This window comes from Terrapene carolina, unplaced genomic scaffold (genome assembly GCF_002925995.2).
Source record: "Terrapene carolina triunguis isolate 2854851 unplaced genomic scaffold, T_m_triunguis-2.0 Scaffold173, whole genome shotgun sequence".
NCBI lineage: Eukaryota > Metazoa > Chordata > Testudines > Emydidae > Terrapene > Terrapene triunguis.
The window spans coordinates 2,299,706-2,318,640 of record NW_020664524.1 but is presented as its reverse complement, the minus strand read 5'-3'; the positions used below and the strand labels follow the sequence as shown (position 1 = coordinate 2,318,640).

At 42.3% G+C, this 18,935-nt stretch overlaps 1 protein-coding gene across 1 annotated transcript in view; it reads left to right on the top strand.

Annotated features, from left to right (window-relative positions):
- Nucleotides 1–18,935, top strand: part of NDUFA10 (NADH:ubiquinone oxidoreductase subunit A10) — a 60,753-nt gene that overhangs the window by 21,743 nt on the left and 20,075 nt on the right. Inside the window, exons 7-8 of the mRNA XM_024194088.1 lie at nt 4,135–4,189; nt 13,267–13,352. Coding sequence (XP_024049856.1) covers nt 4,135–4,189; nt 13,267–13,352 — 141 coding nt within the window. The remainder of the gene's footprint in view (nt 1–4,134; nt 4,190–13,266; nt 13,353–18,935) is intronic.

The window sequence follows — 18,935 nt, the reverse complement described above, 5'->3', positions numbered from 1 at the left end:
CACAGCTAGGTGGGGAAGTATTATTGCATTTTACAGAAGGGTGCACAATAGTGCAAAGAGTTTCTGGCTTGCTCACAACCAAACAGTATGTCAATGATAAAGCAAGGAATAAATCCCAGGATCGGAGATTGCTGTCCTCTTTATTCCAACTATGAGAGATGTCTTCCTTGCCTCTCTTCTAGTGATGTACTGTGGGCATTTGGCATTAGCATCTTGGCTGCTTATCCGGTTGACAAGATATTGTGGACAGCCTATAGAGGTGAAGAGAGCACTTTCCTAGAGTGGTGTCAGTAGCTTTAGCTCTTTATTGTTGTCTGTGTTTGTAGGGGAAGGGGCATTGCAAGATGAGGAGGAGCGGAGGTGTCCTAATATGATCACCTGTCAGATTTGTTTGGAGAGAATACTTGCTTCCTTCCCCCCCCTCCCAAGAATCTACTCGTGTGGTAGCTCTATAGTTGTCTCTTTGTTAATTTTTATTTTTTTGGACAACTGATGATAAAAAAATAATTCAGGGGGATTTTCACATCCATCTCTTGCTTTAACTCTGTATCCTCCTATCCCATGTGGCAGCCACTTTCTGAGCAGTCTTCTGTGGCCAGAAAAGACTCTTTAGTTGATTTTGTGGAGCTTCTGTTAAATGACACTCGCTCCTCCCTAACCTGTTAGACTGGATGTACTCTTCTCTACAACACTCCTAGCTCTGTCCAGGTAGGAAGGAAGGACCTAGGAACTGAATTTGAGATTGCAGTATGGCAGCTCTGAGCAATACCATGGAGACCATTTCAATGTGTCCCCATTCCAGTTCTTATAGGAGAGTTTTGATTTTGATGGGTCTATCTTGTGGGCTAAATTTTGCATGAAAGTACGAGTCTTTGGGGCAATTAACATAGGCCATTTCTACACTACAGGTGCTGTAGCGGCAGTTATGGTGCTGCAGTTATGACTCTATAGTGTAAATGCTTCCTACGTTGACGGAAGGGGTTTTTCCATCACCGTAGCTAATCTGTCTCTGAGCAGCAGTAACTAGTTTGACAGAAAAATTCTTCTATTGACCTAGACACATCTACTTAGGTAGGCTTATCTATAGTATTCTGGGGGGAGTCCTTTCTCTCTGCCGTAGCCCCCAGGCAGTGTACACCCTAAACCCCTCATCCCTGGCCCCACCCCAGAGCCCACACCCCCAGCCGTAGCCCCAGCTCCGCACCCCAACCCTTTGCCCCAGCCCTGATCCCCTCATCTCTGGCCCCAAACCGGAGCCCTCACCCCCCACCTCCACCCCAATCTTCTGCTCTAGCCCTGAGCCCCTCTCCTACACGCCGAATCCCTCGGCCCCACCCCCACCACATGAATTTTGGTATGTGCATCAATATGGAGTTGATGTGTGACGCATCACCTCCATATTGATGCACATACCAAAATTCATTCCACATGTGCATGGGAAAAATTAGAGGGAACACTGGTTGGCTTGTATATACATCTGGTTATCTAGTCTCATTGATGCAAGTCAGAACAAACCTTAAGGTGTATGGTCCATCTCCTCTTGTTTTCTTGCTGCAACTCCCAACATAAATCAGGGTAATTGTGCTGCCAGCAATTGAACTGAATAATTTCATGTCGTCGTCTTGAAGCCTGTCTGTCATCTGGGGCTTGAGATGTTGATGCAGCTAAGGTCAACTGCCTCCCTTGGTGAGTTCACCGCCATTGATAAGCAGCTAGCGCACAGCTGTCAGAACAAAGCTGGAACTAAAGGCTGAAGAGAAAGGGTAGGAAACCTTAGGACTCCCATCCCTGAGGGTAAAATTGTTTTAATTCACCAGTGAGGAGAAAACTGTTGCTTATTCTTTGGATCAAATCGAGCCCCTGAAACATACCACGTTGTTATTTCATTCAGGTTAAGTCCTGGTCTAGCTTGTCCTGCTGTGATTTCAACTCTTCATCTGTATGTGGTTTAATACACTTGTTAAGCAATCACTCTGCTTGGCATCTCCAGTGTATGGGTTTATAACAGCCTGTCAAACTGAAGTTTGTACTCAGTTTCAAAGGAGGACACATCTGCCCCTATGATGTTAAAAGTTTTAACATGTATGACACTTAAGTTTCACACAACGATGGAATTCATCAATAGTTTGTGTTAGATGAAAACAGGAGGTTGATGTCCTACTAGAGATACCAGAACCTGTTCGTGCTTCATCTGATAGTCTCATAAATGACTAATGCCGGGATAGGTACTTTCTTCATCATGTTGAACAGACCACTTCACTTCAATCCTTTTGGTGGTCTTTTCCTGGCCAGAAGCCTAAAATTGCAAATCTGTTCTTAATCTTCATATCTAATTCTGCTATCACTGAGCAGCTGCTTCCTCTTTGTGAAAGCTGCGAAGTACCAAGTGGCTTGATCCACTCTATAATGCAGTTGCCAGTTTAGAACTCTGTATTTGGTCAAAACAACCCGCTATCCTTTGTTTAGTGAAACTTGAAACTGAAGATGCAAACGTCTGTGCTGCATTGTGATAACAGTCCCCTTTTGGGGGGAAAAAGCAAGGCAGTTTTGTTCCTCTGCCAGTTGACTGTAGGGAGATGAATGTTGGAATTGAGGATTTCAAGAATCCTTCAGCTTCTTCTTCGAGTAGCGTCCCTATGGGTGCTCCATTGTAGGTGTGCTTGTGTCCTTGCGCTGCTGATCGGAGAACTTTGGTATCGGTGTCTGTTCAGCCTGCGTGTGCTCTGTCTCCTCTCGTGCCCTGAAATGAGGTTAACCAGCGCATGCGGGCGAACTCCCTTTAGTTCCTTCTTAACCACAGAATCCTTGACAAGAACTCCAAAGTAGAGGGGTGGAGGGTGGGTTGTGGAACACCCATAAGGACACACGTCTTGAAGAACCATCGTTATTGCACAAGATGAGTAAAAAGAACAAAATAATGAAATCCCTTCTTGTAACCAGGAAACTCTTTAAACATTAAAGTGCCATGGGCAGTGGCTCTCTAGCGAGTAACTGACTGTGTATCAGTGGTGCGGTGACGTGCTTTGGGATCCTTTGGAATAAAGGGCGTATGTTTCTTAATAACAAAGCTGTCCGGATGGACCACTATTAACTCAGGCTTCAAGCTGGTTTTGGCCTCCATGCTGCTGCTGTCCTGAATTGTCACTTACTGGTAAGATGACTGCTGCCAGCAGTAGGCTTCAGATTGCCAGGTTTTACTTCCACTTTGGACTTGCAGGTTGTTCTGCTAAGCAAAAGGTGATTTTTCTCAGAACTTTTTTAGCTGCAAATTAAATAAAATGCTGTACTTAAAAATTGCCTGGGCTGTGAACTTCCATCTTTAAAGAACCTAGAAGGAAAATAAAAGCATCCAAGATTGCTATTTGCTCCCGTAAAAAGCACAGGGGTGTCTTTTGAATTCACGGGTTTATTTGGGAGGAACTGGGGGACGAGCATGGAATTACAGCACTGCAAAAAGTGTTTGTGAATCACAGTAGCGAATGGAACCAAGTTTGTTACTTCTATTGCGGTAGTGCCCAGAAGCGCCAGTTAGGCACCAGACCCGATTGTGCTAGGTTCTGTACAAACACAGAAAGATGGTCCTTGAGCCAGGGTGCTTTACAGTCTGTTTTGTGGGCATTTTTCCATCCATAAGTATGGACCCAGCTTTAATGTCATATTGTTTGTTACCTTTTATCTTGGTAAATAAAGATAAACAATTTAATCCTCTCCAGAAATAATCCACAAATGTAGTGGTTATAGTAAAATGCAAGACTCTCACTGAATTTTGGGTCAGACAGCTGCTAATAGTTTGAAGAGTGGTTGTCTGGACTGAATAGGAGCAGAAGTGCATAATTAGGACAAGTCTCATATTAGCAAACTCTTAGATTCAGCTGTACTTAGATAGTTTTCAGTTAATTCTGACATTTGGAATTTTTAACGCTTTCATTGCAGGAAAGAAACATTGAGCAATAAAAGGAGCAACAATTTCTCCAAATAACTCCTCCACAAAAAAAAACTTAATTTGAAATTATTCCACTTATCTTGATGTATTACATCTTAATTTCATTTCAGCATGAATAATTGGGGTCTTTTTTTTCTGGGGGGCAAGGTAGCTATATCCAGTAATTTTAATATTATTTCTTTTCTTTACAGTGAGACCTCTGAGGTTTTGCAGTACACAGGGAGCGAGGCGCAGAATGTAGAGAAGGTAAGAGCTTGCTGCATGGAGTAGATATCATTACGCTTTGATTAAGGAAATCTGTTTTTTGAAATGCATTGTCCTGGCCATCTTTTGTAGTTAATCTTGGATTTGCAATTTAGTCATGTCTTTTAGAATAACAGCAACATAAAATAATCCACTCTAGTCTTGGAACTAGTTTCTTTTAAAATTTAAAGGGAATATTAAGTTATTTTATTACTTTGCTAGAAAACTACTAGTGGATCTAAAGTTTGACTCCTTTTACCATCCCACGGATTCTTTGATCTGAGAAAAATGTTTGTGATAACTGTAAGAGCCAACTGCTAGAAGGTAGTCATGCAACTACAAATGTTGAGACTGCTAAAAGGCCAGTCACTTGATCTGTATCAACCATTGCATATGGTATCTGTGAATTGCAGTTCTTCTCTCCAAATGGATTGATGCAGACCAGTGTGGACGTGGGGAGAATCAACCAAACTGCAGGATAATAGACCAGTTTACAGTATCCAGTTTGATTAGCCTGGGGTTGATTCTCTGTGACTTTATTCTGGAAAAATGCAGTCCACTTGGTCATAATGTGGGGAGAAGTCGGAGAAGGTTGTAGAGGATTCATAATGGGATAATTAAGGCCTTTCACCTCTTGTTTGTTGGTTTGTATCTACAGTTGTGGCTAGTTTCTAATGCCTGCTCACTGTCTTCTATAGCTTTGGAAAAGTTTTTGTAGTAGATTTGATCCCTCATCAAAGGATCATCTTTCATTTTCAGTACACAACTCTTTAAAAGTACAATCAAATTTTATACAAGTGATAAGGTTCTGCACAGCTCCTAAGATCTACATCACCCATATCTTTTTGTTGTTGTTGTTGCCAATTTAACGGAACCCCATTCTCCCCATACTTGTTGCTTTGAAGGCCTGATGTTATGGTGACCTTCCTTGTGTTTTCATCAGGAGCCTGTCTAACTTAACTCCTCTCATCTGCTAGAAAAAGAGAGGTGCAAAGAATCCTTCCCAGGGCTGATTGCATAGCCCGAGAGGTGAGACCCAGACCCCCTGCATGGTAGCATGTTGCTTACTTCTGAAAGAGGAGGGTTGGGAAGAGAGGATTTACAGAATGGTGACCTCCTGAGGGAGATGGGGACCTAATTAGTTCAGGGATCTACTAGCAAAGTAATCCTCCTAGTTAAACCCAGACTTTGCTACGGATGAAACCGTCTCAGGAACAGCTCTGTTGATGCATCGGGGGTGGGGAATGTTCTATCCAGGTTTCCATGGCAAGTGTGGAGTGGGAGGTTTTTATCAACATTTGATAATAAATTAGACACAGGGATGCATATTGGTCTTAGAAAATGTGCTAAAATCCCTGCTGACAACAGGTGTACATAAACATACATGTTAATGATACAGTTTCTGCCATCATGTGAAAAGGATCTTGCTCCTTCACCCTTAGGGTATGTCTATGCAGCAGCTGAGGTTGTGTTTTCCAGCATGAGTAGACGGACACTCACCAGCTCCGCTTGAGCTAATGCTCTAAGAATAGCCATGTGGCCACAGCGGCTTGTGCCAAATACCTGAGTACAAACCTGCCTGACCACCTGCATGCGTATTTGGGGTGCTTTGGCCACATTGCTATTTTTAGCACTCTAGCTCAAATAGAGCTTGTGTATTTCTGTCTACCCGTGCTGGGAAATGCCACCCCAGGTGCAGTATAGACACACCCCTAAAAGTAGAAGAATTCAGACATCTCATAACTTTCATGAATTTCCTGCTGCTGTGGAAAGCCCGCCTTCCATTTGGTGATCAGTGGGTAAATAAACACATTTGAGGACCAGTCCAGAAATGGTTAAACAAAAGGGTTAAGTAGTTAACATGGGCAAGTTCAACCATAATAGTCCATTATGCTATGTCTTGTTCTGATCAAAAATGAAGCCTCATAAGAGATTGGTGACTTTCTAATGGTGACAGTGTACTTCAAGGATGTGAGGCAGATGTGAATTTCAGCTATACGTAGTTGTTGAGCAATCAGACAGCAAAGCAAAGTTGTAGCTTTGTAATTTTCAGAATTCTGCCTCTTGATAAGGCTGAAAACATCAACAAAAATTTAACACTGTGAATTCATGTTGGAGCAGTTCATTACTCTGATTTTATTTTTAATGAAAAGTGGTGCATTTTTGTAAGGAGTGGGCTATAAGAACCTGGATGTAATGGGATGTACATTTGAATTCAGTGCAGCACTCAGATCCAAGTATACATCTATTTTCCACCTCTGTACAACTGGAAGGATGCCAAACTGATTTTGTTTTAGCTATGAAAATAGCTTTTCCACAAGTCTTTTGCGTAATTTTGCAGTCTGTGCAATCTTATGTAATAAAAGCATTGTTTTTCAGTGCTGGGTAGTAATTTCAGAGTGTTTTTCTATGATGAGCAGCACACCTAAATTTGCCTTGGGAGTGATTTTTATAGCATTCAGGTTGGTATATTAATACCATGCTGCCGGTTCTTACTTCCCCATACGATGATCTTGAGTTCCTCTTCTCCACCTGGTCTGCAACGAGATGCTTAACTGAACATATTTAAATGTAGATCGGCAGTTAATAGCAAAAGAGGCTCCTAACCTAGCTACCATATTGCTACCTTTGTGAAGTTTTTATACTGGATTTTTGCCTTTCAACGTTAAACGGCTTTAAAACCTTTGTGGAAAGTCGCCTGCTGTCACTGTGCCTCGCTCATTGATAATGACAATGCAGCATCAGGGTACAAATGAAACATGGAAATCCTGAAATCAATTGCCTTTGGAATCTCCAGAGAAAACTAATTGTGAACTGTAGCTGAATAGACTCTGTCAGGCAGCAGGAAAATCTTTGTGCCACCCAATTTCTGTTGGAATCATCTCTGTAATTCCTATCAATTCATGTTAGCTAATATGTGTATAAATTCTACTTTCTGAATTGCAGAATGAGATGGGTTTGTGTTTTGACCAGGAGCAGTACAAGGCAGAGAATGGGAGGCATATGATGTAATACCTACCTCCAATTGGTAGATGTATCTAATTCGCAGGTATTGCAGCCTAGGGTTTTAGCTGCATCTCATGGAAAAAAGTGTCAAATGAAACCTCATCCCAGGTGATGCATGTTTAACTATTTAATCCAGATGGTAAAGTCTAATAATTTGGTCCAGTCTCCCCTCTCTTATTGATTTGGTTTTGGTGGCATTATTTATGTCCTGTCAACTCTATTAAAATCTTGAGTTGGGGAACCTAGTTACCTCATGGTCATGCTCAACACAGTTGGGTGTAGAGCAGTGGTTCTCAACCTGTTTATCATTGTGGGCCGCAGGTTGAGAACCACAGTTCCCCCCTCAAAGCCCCCCACACTGCCCTATGCCCAGTGGCTCCCCTCCCGCCCCCTCCCAGAGACCCCTCCACAGAGGGGCCAAGAGCAGAGCTGTGGGGCTGGGCAGCCTAAAACCTTGGGGTGCTGCAGCACCACCACACACCCCTAGTTCCCAGCGCCTCCCACCCCCTCACTGCCCAGAACACCTCTCTCCCCCAAACCTGCCCAGAGACCCACTCTCCTGCCCCCTGCCGCACTCACCAGCCCCCTGGTGGCAGGAGCGCTCCAGCAGGCTGCCAGACGCTGTGTGCCCCTCAGCCAGCCCCGCCCCCTTTCAGGTCAGAGCAGCAAATTTTGAATTTTTTTTAGCACAAAGCTGGGCTGCAGCATTTTAGTTTTGCTGCACATTTTAGTCCATTTTATGTTGGTAATACAGATGTGTGTTGGGTACTACTGTGTTGTAACCAGATTCCCTAACACATAATAAGCAAAGGCTAATTAAGAAAATCTGATTTAAGTGGTTGGTTGAGGGACTTGTCAGGCAGCTTGATTTCAAAATCACAAACAGGGCTGGTTGTTTCAGTGTGCATATGATAATGGAGTGTGTTAACCATTTCCCCAGAACACACATTTCTAAGCAATGATTTGCGTCTCATGTTGGTGGTTATTAAATGATTGTCAAAATAATTATTGTAGAGATAAAGATGTGTAATAGCTGTCATTGAAAGCTTGCTTAGAACTGCTGACAAAGCGTTGTTCGCACCGGTGCTTTTCGTCGGTAAAACTTTTGTCGTTTGGGGATGTGTTTTTTTAACACCCCTGAACAACAAAAGTTTTGACGACGAAATGCCAGTGTAGACAAACCCTTAGTGAGCCACAATGGGGAGAGCACCCGTAGAGCAGTATAAAAAAGGTAGCATTGAGATTAATAGGGTAACAAGGTAGATCTCATTGATGGAGGTGAGGCTGGAGAATATGAGAGGAAGTCAGATGCAGGAGCAGATTTGTGTATGACCCTTAAAAGCAAAAGAAAAATCTCTTAAATCTGAGGTGTTGGACAATGTGGTGCAAGTGAAGGGATTCAAGAAGGATTGTGATGTGGTCAGATCAACAGGCAAGGAATAACATGTTCGGTACTTCATTTTGGGCGCACTAAGGAGAGATGTTCAGATATGCAAGGGAGGAGGCGGCTGTAATAAACAAGAGAGGAAATAATCAGGGTGTTGATGAAAGAAACAGTTGGATTTTCAATATGTTGCTGAGGAAGATACAGCAAGATTTGACAGGACCTGGTTGTGTGGGAGGAATCAAAAGATGATCCCGGGTTGTAGGGTTAGGGGGGTAGTCACAGGGGTAGGCCCAGGCTCAATAGGGAAGTGGAGAGGATTTAGGAGAAAAGTTTACTTCCCTTCTATTCCTTCCTGGTAACTTTTAGCAAATCCCATTGCTGACAATTTTATTTTAATCCTGTAAATCGGGGTTTAAAGTAGCCTAAAGGTCTTATTGCTCAAGCAGATATTCCTCCGGGCCAGCAGTATTACATCATCACAGTACATGGCCAGGGAGTGTGTTGATGACCCATGTCACGCCCATGTTTATTTTGGATTTGAGCAAATCTGGAGTAGAGTAGGAATTTATTATTTTCAGTCACGGACTGCAAGAATAGCATACAATTTAGCAAGTTTGATGCCAAGTGGGAACCACAGACATGGGTATTAATTCTGCTTACAAGGAACTTATGCTATATTTTCCCTTTTTGAGACTGTTTCCCATCAAAGTGAAATTTTCCTTAAAAACTGATGGAAGACAGACAAAATCATTTGTAGTCTATAGATTCTGTAGACAAAAAATACATGCACATGCACACTGTCACCCACCCACAGTAAAACAATGATGTGATACGGATAAGAAGCTGCTGAAAAGATGCTCTTTCCTACAGTCACTTGAGTAAATGCAACTGATTAGAATACTGATTGATTTCACACATGCTGATTCATGATGTTTTTAGAAATTAACGCGAGGGCTCTTTCGCCAGCCATTAAATGGCAGTGATTAAAGGGTTACCTCGGCGTGAAAAATAATTGCTTTCACATTTGTCAAGTGAAACATATGGTATCTAATTTGAGTATTTGGAATCTAAAATTAAGACTAAAGAAGGGGCATTTAAACTAACTTGCCATACCATTCCCCAAGAAATATTTAGTGAAATCAAAGACAGTGAAATATAGGATATTATATAATGCTAAGGTACATGCTTTATAAATCATAGACATTGTAGACTTTGGCACAGTTAATTAGCCCCTTTTCTTGCTAATATTGCAGTTAGTAACAGATCAACAGTGGGCATAGAGGATTCAGGGTTTTCTTTAGATTCTGTCAGGTTTTGAGACTATCGCACATCAACCATCTGTTTATAAGTTTACATCAACTAGATGGTCTTAAGAGAAATGTACACTACAATGCTCAAAGTAAAATGATGATCATTCAGTTAGTTATACCTGTGTAAATTAACTCTTGTTCCTACTTAACATGAGGAACAAAGCAGAATTGTTTAGGTAGTAAAGAGCCTTTTGTAATATAAACAATGGATACCTTTGCCACCCCTTTCTGTTTAAATGCCAAGAAGCATTTGATGCTCTGTGAGATACAGGGAAGTGATTACCATACAGCTCATATGGATATAGTGTGTCATACTATGTAGCATAGAATAGAAATGTCTGTTGTGTGTGTAAGTGAGTGTCAGTAAATAGATAGATAAATACAAGTGGGCTGGAACCTCTGCTGCTGTAGATTATCGATCCCTTCAAGTCAGTGGAGTTATAACAATTACACCCGCTCAGGTTCTGGCCTTGTAGCTGTATTGCTAATTGTTTCATCTAAAGCAATGGTTCTCAGTCAGGGGTGTATGTACCCTTGGGGGCACACAGAGGTCTACCAGTTGGTACATCAACTCATCTAGATATTTGTAGACTCATAGACTTAAAGGTCAGAAGGGACCATTATGGTCATCTAGTCTGACCTCCCGCATGATGCAGGCCACAAAAGCTGACCCACCCACTTTCCCTTAACTCAGCTGTTGAAGTCTCCAGATCGTGATTTAAAGACTTCAAGTCGCAGAGAATCCTCCAGCTTGCGACCCCTGCCCAATGCTGCGGAGGAAGGCGAAAAACCTCCAGGGCCTCTGCCAATCTACCCTGGAGGAAAATTCCTTCCCGACCCCAAATATGGCGATCAGTAGAACCCCGAGCATACAGGCAAGATTCTCTAGCCAGACCCACATTTTACCAGCGATGACACTTTATTACCTAATTGACTAAAATCACGTTATCCCATTAAACCATTCCCTCCATAAACTTATCTAGCCTAGTTTTATAACAGGCTACCTAAAAAGCACTAGCAAAGTCAGTACAAACTAAAATTTCATACAGACAATGACATGTTTATACTTCTCTATATACTATACACTGAAATTTAAATATAATATTTATATTCCAATTGATTTATTTTATAATTATATGATAAAAATGAGAAAGCAAGCTGTTTTTCAATAATATTGTGCTGTGACACGTTTGTATTTTTGTCTGATTTTGTAAGCAAGTAGTTTTTAAGTGAGGTGAAACTTGGGGGTACGAAAGACAAATCAGATTCCTGAAAGGGGTACAGTACTCTGGAAAGGTTGAGAGCCACTTATCTAAAGGGTCTTCCTGGAAGACCTGTTAGGAACTACCCTCTTCACTGCATCCTCCAAATTTTCCCCAGCTGTTAATCCCCACCTCATAAGAACATAAGAATGGCCAGACTGGGTCAGACTAAAGGTCCACCTAGCCTAGTATCCTGTCTTCCAACAGTGGCCAATGCCAGGTGCCCCAGAGGGAATGAACAGAACAGGTAATCATCAAGTGATCCATCCCCAGTCACCCATTCCCAGCCTCTAGCAAACACAGGCTAGGGACACCATCCCTGCCCATCCTGGCTAATAGCCGTTGATGGACCTCTCCTCCATGAACTTATCTAGTTCCTTTTTGAATCCTGTTCTAGTCTTGGCCTTCACAAGGTCCCTTGTTTAACTAACTTCCACATTTTTGTGTAGTCCCCCTTTCTGAAATTAAATGCTAGTATTGGACTGCTGTGGTGTTTTCCCTGCTACAGAGATGTTAAATTTGATTATATTATGGTCACTATTACCAAGCAGTCCAGCTATATTCACCTCTTGGACCAGATCCTGTGCTCCACTTAAGACTAAATCAATAACTGCCTTTCCGCTTGTGGGTTCCAGGACTAGCTGCTCCAGGAAGCAGTCATTTAAGGTGTCAAACTTTATCTCTGCATCCCATCCTGAGGTGACATGTACCCGGTGTATGTGGGGATAGTTGAAATCCTCCATTATTACTGAGTTTTTTATTTGTATAGCCTCTGTAATCTCCCTGAGCATTTCACTGTCACTGTCACCATCCTGGTCAGGTGGTCAGTAATATATCTCTGCTGCTATATTCTTCTTCTTCAAGCATGGAATTACTATCCATAGAGATTCTATCATACAGTTTGGTTCATTTAAGATTTTGACTTCATTTGATTCTATGCTTTTTTCCACATATAGTGCCACTCCCCCATCAGCATGACCTGTTTTGTCCTTCTGATATATTTTGTACCCGGGTATTACTGTGTATCATTGATTATCCTCATTCCACTAAGTTTCCGTGATGTCTATTATATCAATATCTCATTTAATACGAGGTACTCTAGTTCTCCCATCTTATTATTTAGACTTCTGGCATTGGTATGTAAGCACTTAAAAAAAATTGTCATTTTTTAGCTGTCTGCCATTACATCAGGGTGGCCAACCTGTGGCTCCGGAGCCACATGCGGCTCTTCAGAAGTGAATATGCAGCTCCTTGTATAGGCACCGACTCCGGAGCTGGAGCTACAGGCGCCAACTTTCCAATGTGCTGGGGGGTGCTCACTGCTCAACCCCTGGCTCTGCCACAGGCCCTGCCCCCACTCCACCCCTTCCTGCCCCCTCCCCTGAGCCTGCAATGCCCTCAGTCCTCCCTGCTCACCCTCAGAGCCTCCTGCACGCCACGAAACAGCTGTGCAGGGAGGGAGGGGGAGGCGCTGGGGGGGGGGTTGGGGGAAGAGCTGGTGCGGAGCTGACGTATTACTGTGGCTCTTTGGCAGTGTACATTAGTCAATTCTGGCTCTTTCTCAGGCTCAGGTTGGCCACCCCTGCATTACATAATGTAATTGAATGGGCCTCTTTTTCATTTCACTGTTTCTCATCAGATCCTACCTGTATTTTATCATCTTCCATCCTCTCCTCCTTACTAGGACATAGAAAATCTCCATTAATAGAGCCTCCCTTAAGGGATGCCTCTGTGTAACAGCTACAGTCTGGACCACGTGTGCGTCTAGTCAACATCATAGCCAGTCACTTTGGAGTGTTTTGAGAGCAGCACAAACAAAGCTCCTACCACCACCCTAAGTATTCCCCACCTAGCCCTCCATAGGGACGTAAAGCATCAGTAAGTGAACTCAGCAAGAGTTCCTCAAGGACTCCAGTCACTGCCTTTGGGGTGTTCTGAACCTGTGATCGTTACTAACGTTTTGCATTATTGTTGGAAGGTGATAGCAAGTCATCTATTGGGATGGTTTTATTGTTTAGTTGTATGTATTGTTTGCTTGACTGACTTTTATTTTTCTTGACTGAGGATAGTAATTTTGATAAACTCTTGTAATTGTAACGTATGCCTCTCTTTCAGGTAATTGAAGATATTGAGTATCTGAAGTTTGATAAGGGACCTTGGCTGGAACAAGATGATGTTAGTTTCCATCACTTGAGGCTTTAGTAAGTAAACCTAATCCTATTCAAGGTTACCGCTGAGGGGAAACTTTTATTGTCTTTTTTTTTTTTTTTTTTTTTAAGTAAAAGGCATATTTGCACCAAGACTTAGTTTTATACGTTGTCTGTCAGAGGTAAATAATGATAGTAGAATTCCATGGTGTAGGTAGGCTTTTGTGAGAGGGTGGTTGCCACTAGTCTGGTTTGGGGACCACCAACTTTTAGTAAGCCGGACATCAGATGGTGGTGGCTCTTTGGTTACTACCAACTTGAACTAGATTTAGCCAGAGACCCACAGATGAAGGTTCCAAACCCCATTAATCAGTCCCCAAACCACAGAATCCTATGCTTATTTCATAATATAAGAGTTTTGCCACGAACTGTGGCTTTTTGAGCTTTGGGAAATTGTGTTTAATGTGCAAGTTATATCAGTGTAAGTACTCTTGTCCCCAAACAGTAACCATACCAAAATGAGAGCCTAAAGACTTAAAAAACAAATGCTGCAATGTGTAGTTAGCTACCCTGTATCTTTCACTGTCCCCTTTTGTTGGGAGGTGATGGTATACTAAAGCTTGCTGAGATATGTTGCTGTTAAATTATAATAGAGCCAATCTTAAAGGTTTGGGGGTGGGGAGGGAGCCCTGTTAAGCCCTTGCGTGCTGCACTTCCATTTCCGTTTTCAGATCTCTGCTATTCAGGGAGAGCAACCAACAAGGAATCTAAAGGGAATGTAGGAGAAGAAATGCAACTTATGCCAACTTGGATGGTTGACAGGAACACAGTTACTCAATCAATACTGTTTTTCCAGTAAATAATCCTAGATAAAGAGCCTTAATTAATCCTAATCTGTGTTTTAGAATATTGCAGGTTTTGTCATTCACGCTTAATTATTCAAAGATTTTAGAATACTGCTCTTTCAGGACATTTTTTAAAAGGTTTCTGTTTAATTGGATCAATAGAGATAGAATCAGAAGAGAAGACCTTACTGAAATAATCTGTCAATGAGATCCTTCTTTTTAGGCTAGATTGTCAGTGAATATCTACATTAAGCTCTTCAGTCGTGTTGGAGGTATTGATACTAGTGCAAAGAGTACCTGACAGATCCAATTAACTGCCTGGGCATTCCATTTGTCCGAAGAGAGATCCAGTGCACGTATGCTGAGCTGGAGCAGGGGATTGACTGCTTTGCTGACTAACTTTGGTCCTCTTGGTGCCCTTCCTACTCAAGGGGTGCTCTCACTGACTTCAGTGGGAGTTCTGCCTGAGTGTGGAGGGCTGGTTCCAGGCTCTGTCAGTTGTCGGAAAGGGAGATGGTGGGGTCATAGCTATAGGTGCAAGAGAGTTGAGGGAAGAGAGAACAGCACTGGCAAAAGGAACACTTGCATGATAAAGAGCGGGGGCTGCAGTGTTGTGACTCTCTGAATGCACCTGCTGGCAAACACAACCCACTCCAGGGAACTTGCCCTTAGTTCAGTTAAACGTGGGCACAAATTTAGTTTAATATCTCAGTTTATTTTTGAATTGACATTAGCCATTTGCACTGATTTTGCTACCTGTGAACCAACTCTAGAGCTGGAAACAGATCAGCTAGCCCCTCTCCTTTCATGTGCAGGATTGCCCTGGGGTAAAGTTTTCTGCCACTCTAGATTTAAATGGTGAATTGGTCCAGTTCCCTTGGGAGACTATTTCTTGATATTTTTCCTTTCTGAATTTCATCCTCTTATTCATAGTGTCATAGATTCCAAGACCAGGTGGGACCATTGTGATCATCCAGTCTGACTTCCTGTATAACACAGGCCAGAGAATTGCCCTAAAATAATTTCTAGAGCAGATCTTTGCATTTTTTTCTAAATATTGATTTAAAATGGTCTGTGATGAATAATAATACCCTCTCGAGGGATTATATCCTTTAAGCATTGTAGATTGTCAGCCCTTATCCTGTGCCCTTAGTTCAAATGCATAGCAATGTTGGAGGATACTATTTCATTATGAGGAGGAGGACTTTTTGCCTTTTCATGTAGTTATATGATGAAAGTCCTTTATTCTCGATGTTTAGATTATCCTTTTTAAAACAAACAAAAATTTGCTGTTTCCTCACTAAAAATTCTCCTCCCTGAAGATACTGCTTTTGTAGCTCTTACATAAGCACACAGCATAGTGTTCTCCCTATGTTGGCTGCAGCAGTTAACGAACTACCACTGTAGATTCACAAAGGCACGTATCTGGGTAGATGAAGGTGCTCTTTAAAGAAAATTGCTACTTCAGTGTCGTCTGCATGTAAACTGAAAGAGACAATTATTTTAAAGGGGAAAAATGTTTGAACTTCTACAGTAGGTTTATAAGCAATGAAGAGTAAAAGACCAAATCTAAAAATAACTTGAGTGGCCTTTATACTTCTAATTAGAATTTTCACACAGTATTTCAAGACAAAATCAGCTGGCCACTTGCACCCAGGGCAGCTTTCAAAAGCGAGTTTTGTTTTGAAAGACACAAAATACCATCATGTTAGTTTTTATTAATGGAAAGCACTAAATCTATTCCGTCATACTAAAAGTGACAACGGATAATTGTTATTGCACAAAGCGTAGGAGGGAATTAAAGGTAAGCATTCAAATGAAATGGGTAATGTTTAAGTTTTATTGTGAGAACCACCATGAGTAAGCCATACTTCACAATATGAAAGGCGGCAAATTACATTGCTCAATAGTTCTTTATTGAAGGTAGGAAAGAAAGAGTTTCCTTTTATATGTCAGTGCTTTCATTCATGGTACTTGATTTGTTCTTAATTGTTCATGGCAAACAACTCTGGCTGAACAATTACAATATCGCAACCAGTTACTAACAGAAATGTTCTGTATATGGGTTTTACTGTCCTCTGTGGCTTACTAAAAATCAAACTGTCTGCCTTCATGAAGACAATCTTTTGTTTTTAAATTCCGTTTACAAGAGTGTTCAGTGTTTGTGCAACATGCTGCCTCTCTTAAGATTGTCTACTCTTACAATGCTACAGCGGCACAGCTGCAGTGCTGATGCTGACAAGAGAGGTTCTCCTGTCGGCATAGTTAATCTAGCTCCCGGAGAAGCGTAGCTCAGTCAATGGAAGAATTCTTCTGTCGACCTAGTGCTGTCTATGCAGGGGGTTAAGTCAGTATAGCTACATCTCTTAGGGGTGTGAAAAATCCACACTCTTGAGAGACCTAGCTATACTAAAGTGAATTCCTAGTGTAGACCAGGCCTAAGTAAAAAGTCAAAGGTAATGTGCTAATTTATGAATGATCAAGCTGACACTTTTCCAGGAGCTTCCCCCTTGTTTTTTTTTAAACTGCTTTCCCTTTAAGTCACCCACAAAAAGATTGTTCGTTGTAGAATCTAGGCTGATGGACTGTTTGAAATGGTGGCTGTGTCTATACTAGAAATGCTACAGCGGTACAGCTCCAGCTGTAGCACCATAAAAGACATTACAGCAATGGAACAGGTTCTTCTATTGCTGTAGTAAATCCACCTCTCCGAGAGACAGTAGCTAGGAAGATTTCTTCCGTCGACCAACCTACCGGTTGGAGTTTCTTTCTCAGCAGAACTCAAGGAGCCTGCCCTGGGCGCACAAGCCCTACTTATGTGTGACTTCCCAAGTGTTAAAAGCTTTTATTTGCTACGGAAGAATCTACTTTTTTTTTTTTACTTATATATTTCTCGTGTGCTCGGTGAGCTGCTGTCCATGTTCGTGCACATGCTGCCCCCGTGTGGACATTAAAAGGGATAAGCTATTAAGTTAAAGTCTCATTCTGTGGTGGAGTTGAGTTGAAGGGACCTCTTGGATCACCAAGTCCAGTCCACTGCTATTGCAGACAACACCATCATATAGTCCTGTCCATAAAGTTAATTCTCGAATACAGCATGATGCATTTTATAATTTTGCATCACGATCATTCGCACCAAATTCCTTCCAGTTTGTGTAGAGCAACACTAGCCCCTTTAGTCTGATTTAATATGAAAGAAGCCTGTTCTAGGCTCCCTGCCATTAACTAAAATACAGGGACGCAGCATGATCTGGTGTCTAGGGCACAGGACTGGGAAACGAGACCTGGGTTCTATTCCCAGCTCTGGTAGTGGCCTGCAGGGAGACCTTGAGCAAGTCACTTCCCACCTCTATGCCTCTATTTCCCCTCTCACCTTTGTCTGACTTGACTTCTTAGATTGTAAGCTCTTTGGGGCAGGGACTGTCTTTAACTGAGTTTGTGCAAAGGCCAGCACAACGGGGCTGTTATGCATAAGAATGGCCATACCGGGTCAGACCAAAGGTCCATCTAGCCCAGTATCCTGTCTTCCGACAGTGGCCAATGCCAGGTGCCCCAGAGGAAATGAACAGAACAGGTATTCATCAAGTGATCCATCCCCTGTTGCCCATTCCCAGCTTCTGGCAACCATAGGCTAGGGACACCATCCCTGCCCATCCGGGCTAATAGCCATTGATGGTCCTATTCTCCACGAATTTATCGAGTTATTTTTTGAACCCTGTTATAGTCTTGGCCTTCACAACATCCTCTGGCAAGGATTTCCACAGGTTGACTGTGCGTTGTGTGAAAAGATGCTTTCTTTTATTTGTTTTAAACCTGCTGCCTATTAATTTCATTTGGTGGAACCTAGTTCTTGTGTTATGAGAAGGAGGAAATAACACTTCCTGATTTACTTTCTCCACACCAGTCATAATTTTATAGACCTCCTTAGTCGTCTCTTTTCCAAGCTGTAAAGTCCCAGTCTTATTAATCTCTCCTCATACGGCAGCCGTTCCGTACCCCTAGTCATTTTTGTTGCCCTTTTCTGTACCTTTTCCAATTCCAATATATATTTTTTGAGATGGGGCGACCACATCTGCACACAGTATTCAAGATGTGGGCGTACCAGGGATTTATATAGAGGCAATATGATATTTTCTGTTTTATTATTTATCCCTTTCTTAATGATTCCCAACAAATAATATGCAAATAATAAATAAGTTAAAAGGGCAGACCCTTCCCACATAAAACAAACCCTGTGTAATAAAATCTCTTACCTCCCTGTCCTCTTTTCCATCCCAAACACTTGTGTGGGGGAGGGGGTGAAGGGCCTCTGCACCATAGCCTGAAGGTAAAAGGTCATGACTATTTCAGTGTGTGTGGGGAAAGGGGATCAGAAGTCCAAGGGCCCTCTCAGAGAATGCTTTACCAGTATCTCCCATTCCTATGTTCCAAGACTCCCATTGACTTCAACAGGCTTTGGATCACACCCAAAGGGAAGCCCCAGTGTGATTGCTGCCTGAAACAGAGAGAGGTTATCTCTGAAGTGGGCTGGTCCCAGGCCATTTAGGGCAGCACTAACACCCTTAAACTCCAGAAACCAATGGGCCTGAAGTGCATCTCATAAGCATCGGTGTCATGGGCTCCCAGTGACCTACTCACTTAACATGAGGGCTGCTGGATTCCACTCTAGCTTCAGCTTCTGACTGGAGTTAATGCCTAGTCGCTTGTAGAGCACATTGCGATAGCCCAGTCTGGGGCAGACAAAGGAGTATCCTCTGTTCCAGGACTCGTGTGTGTAAATAAGTTACAGTTG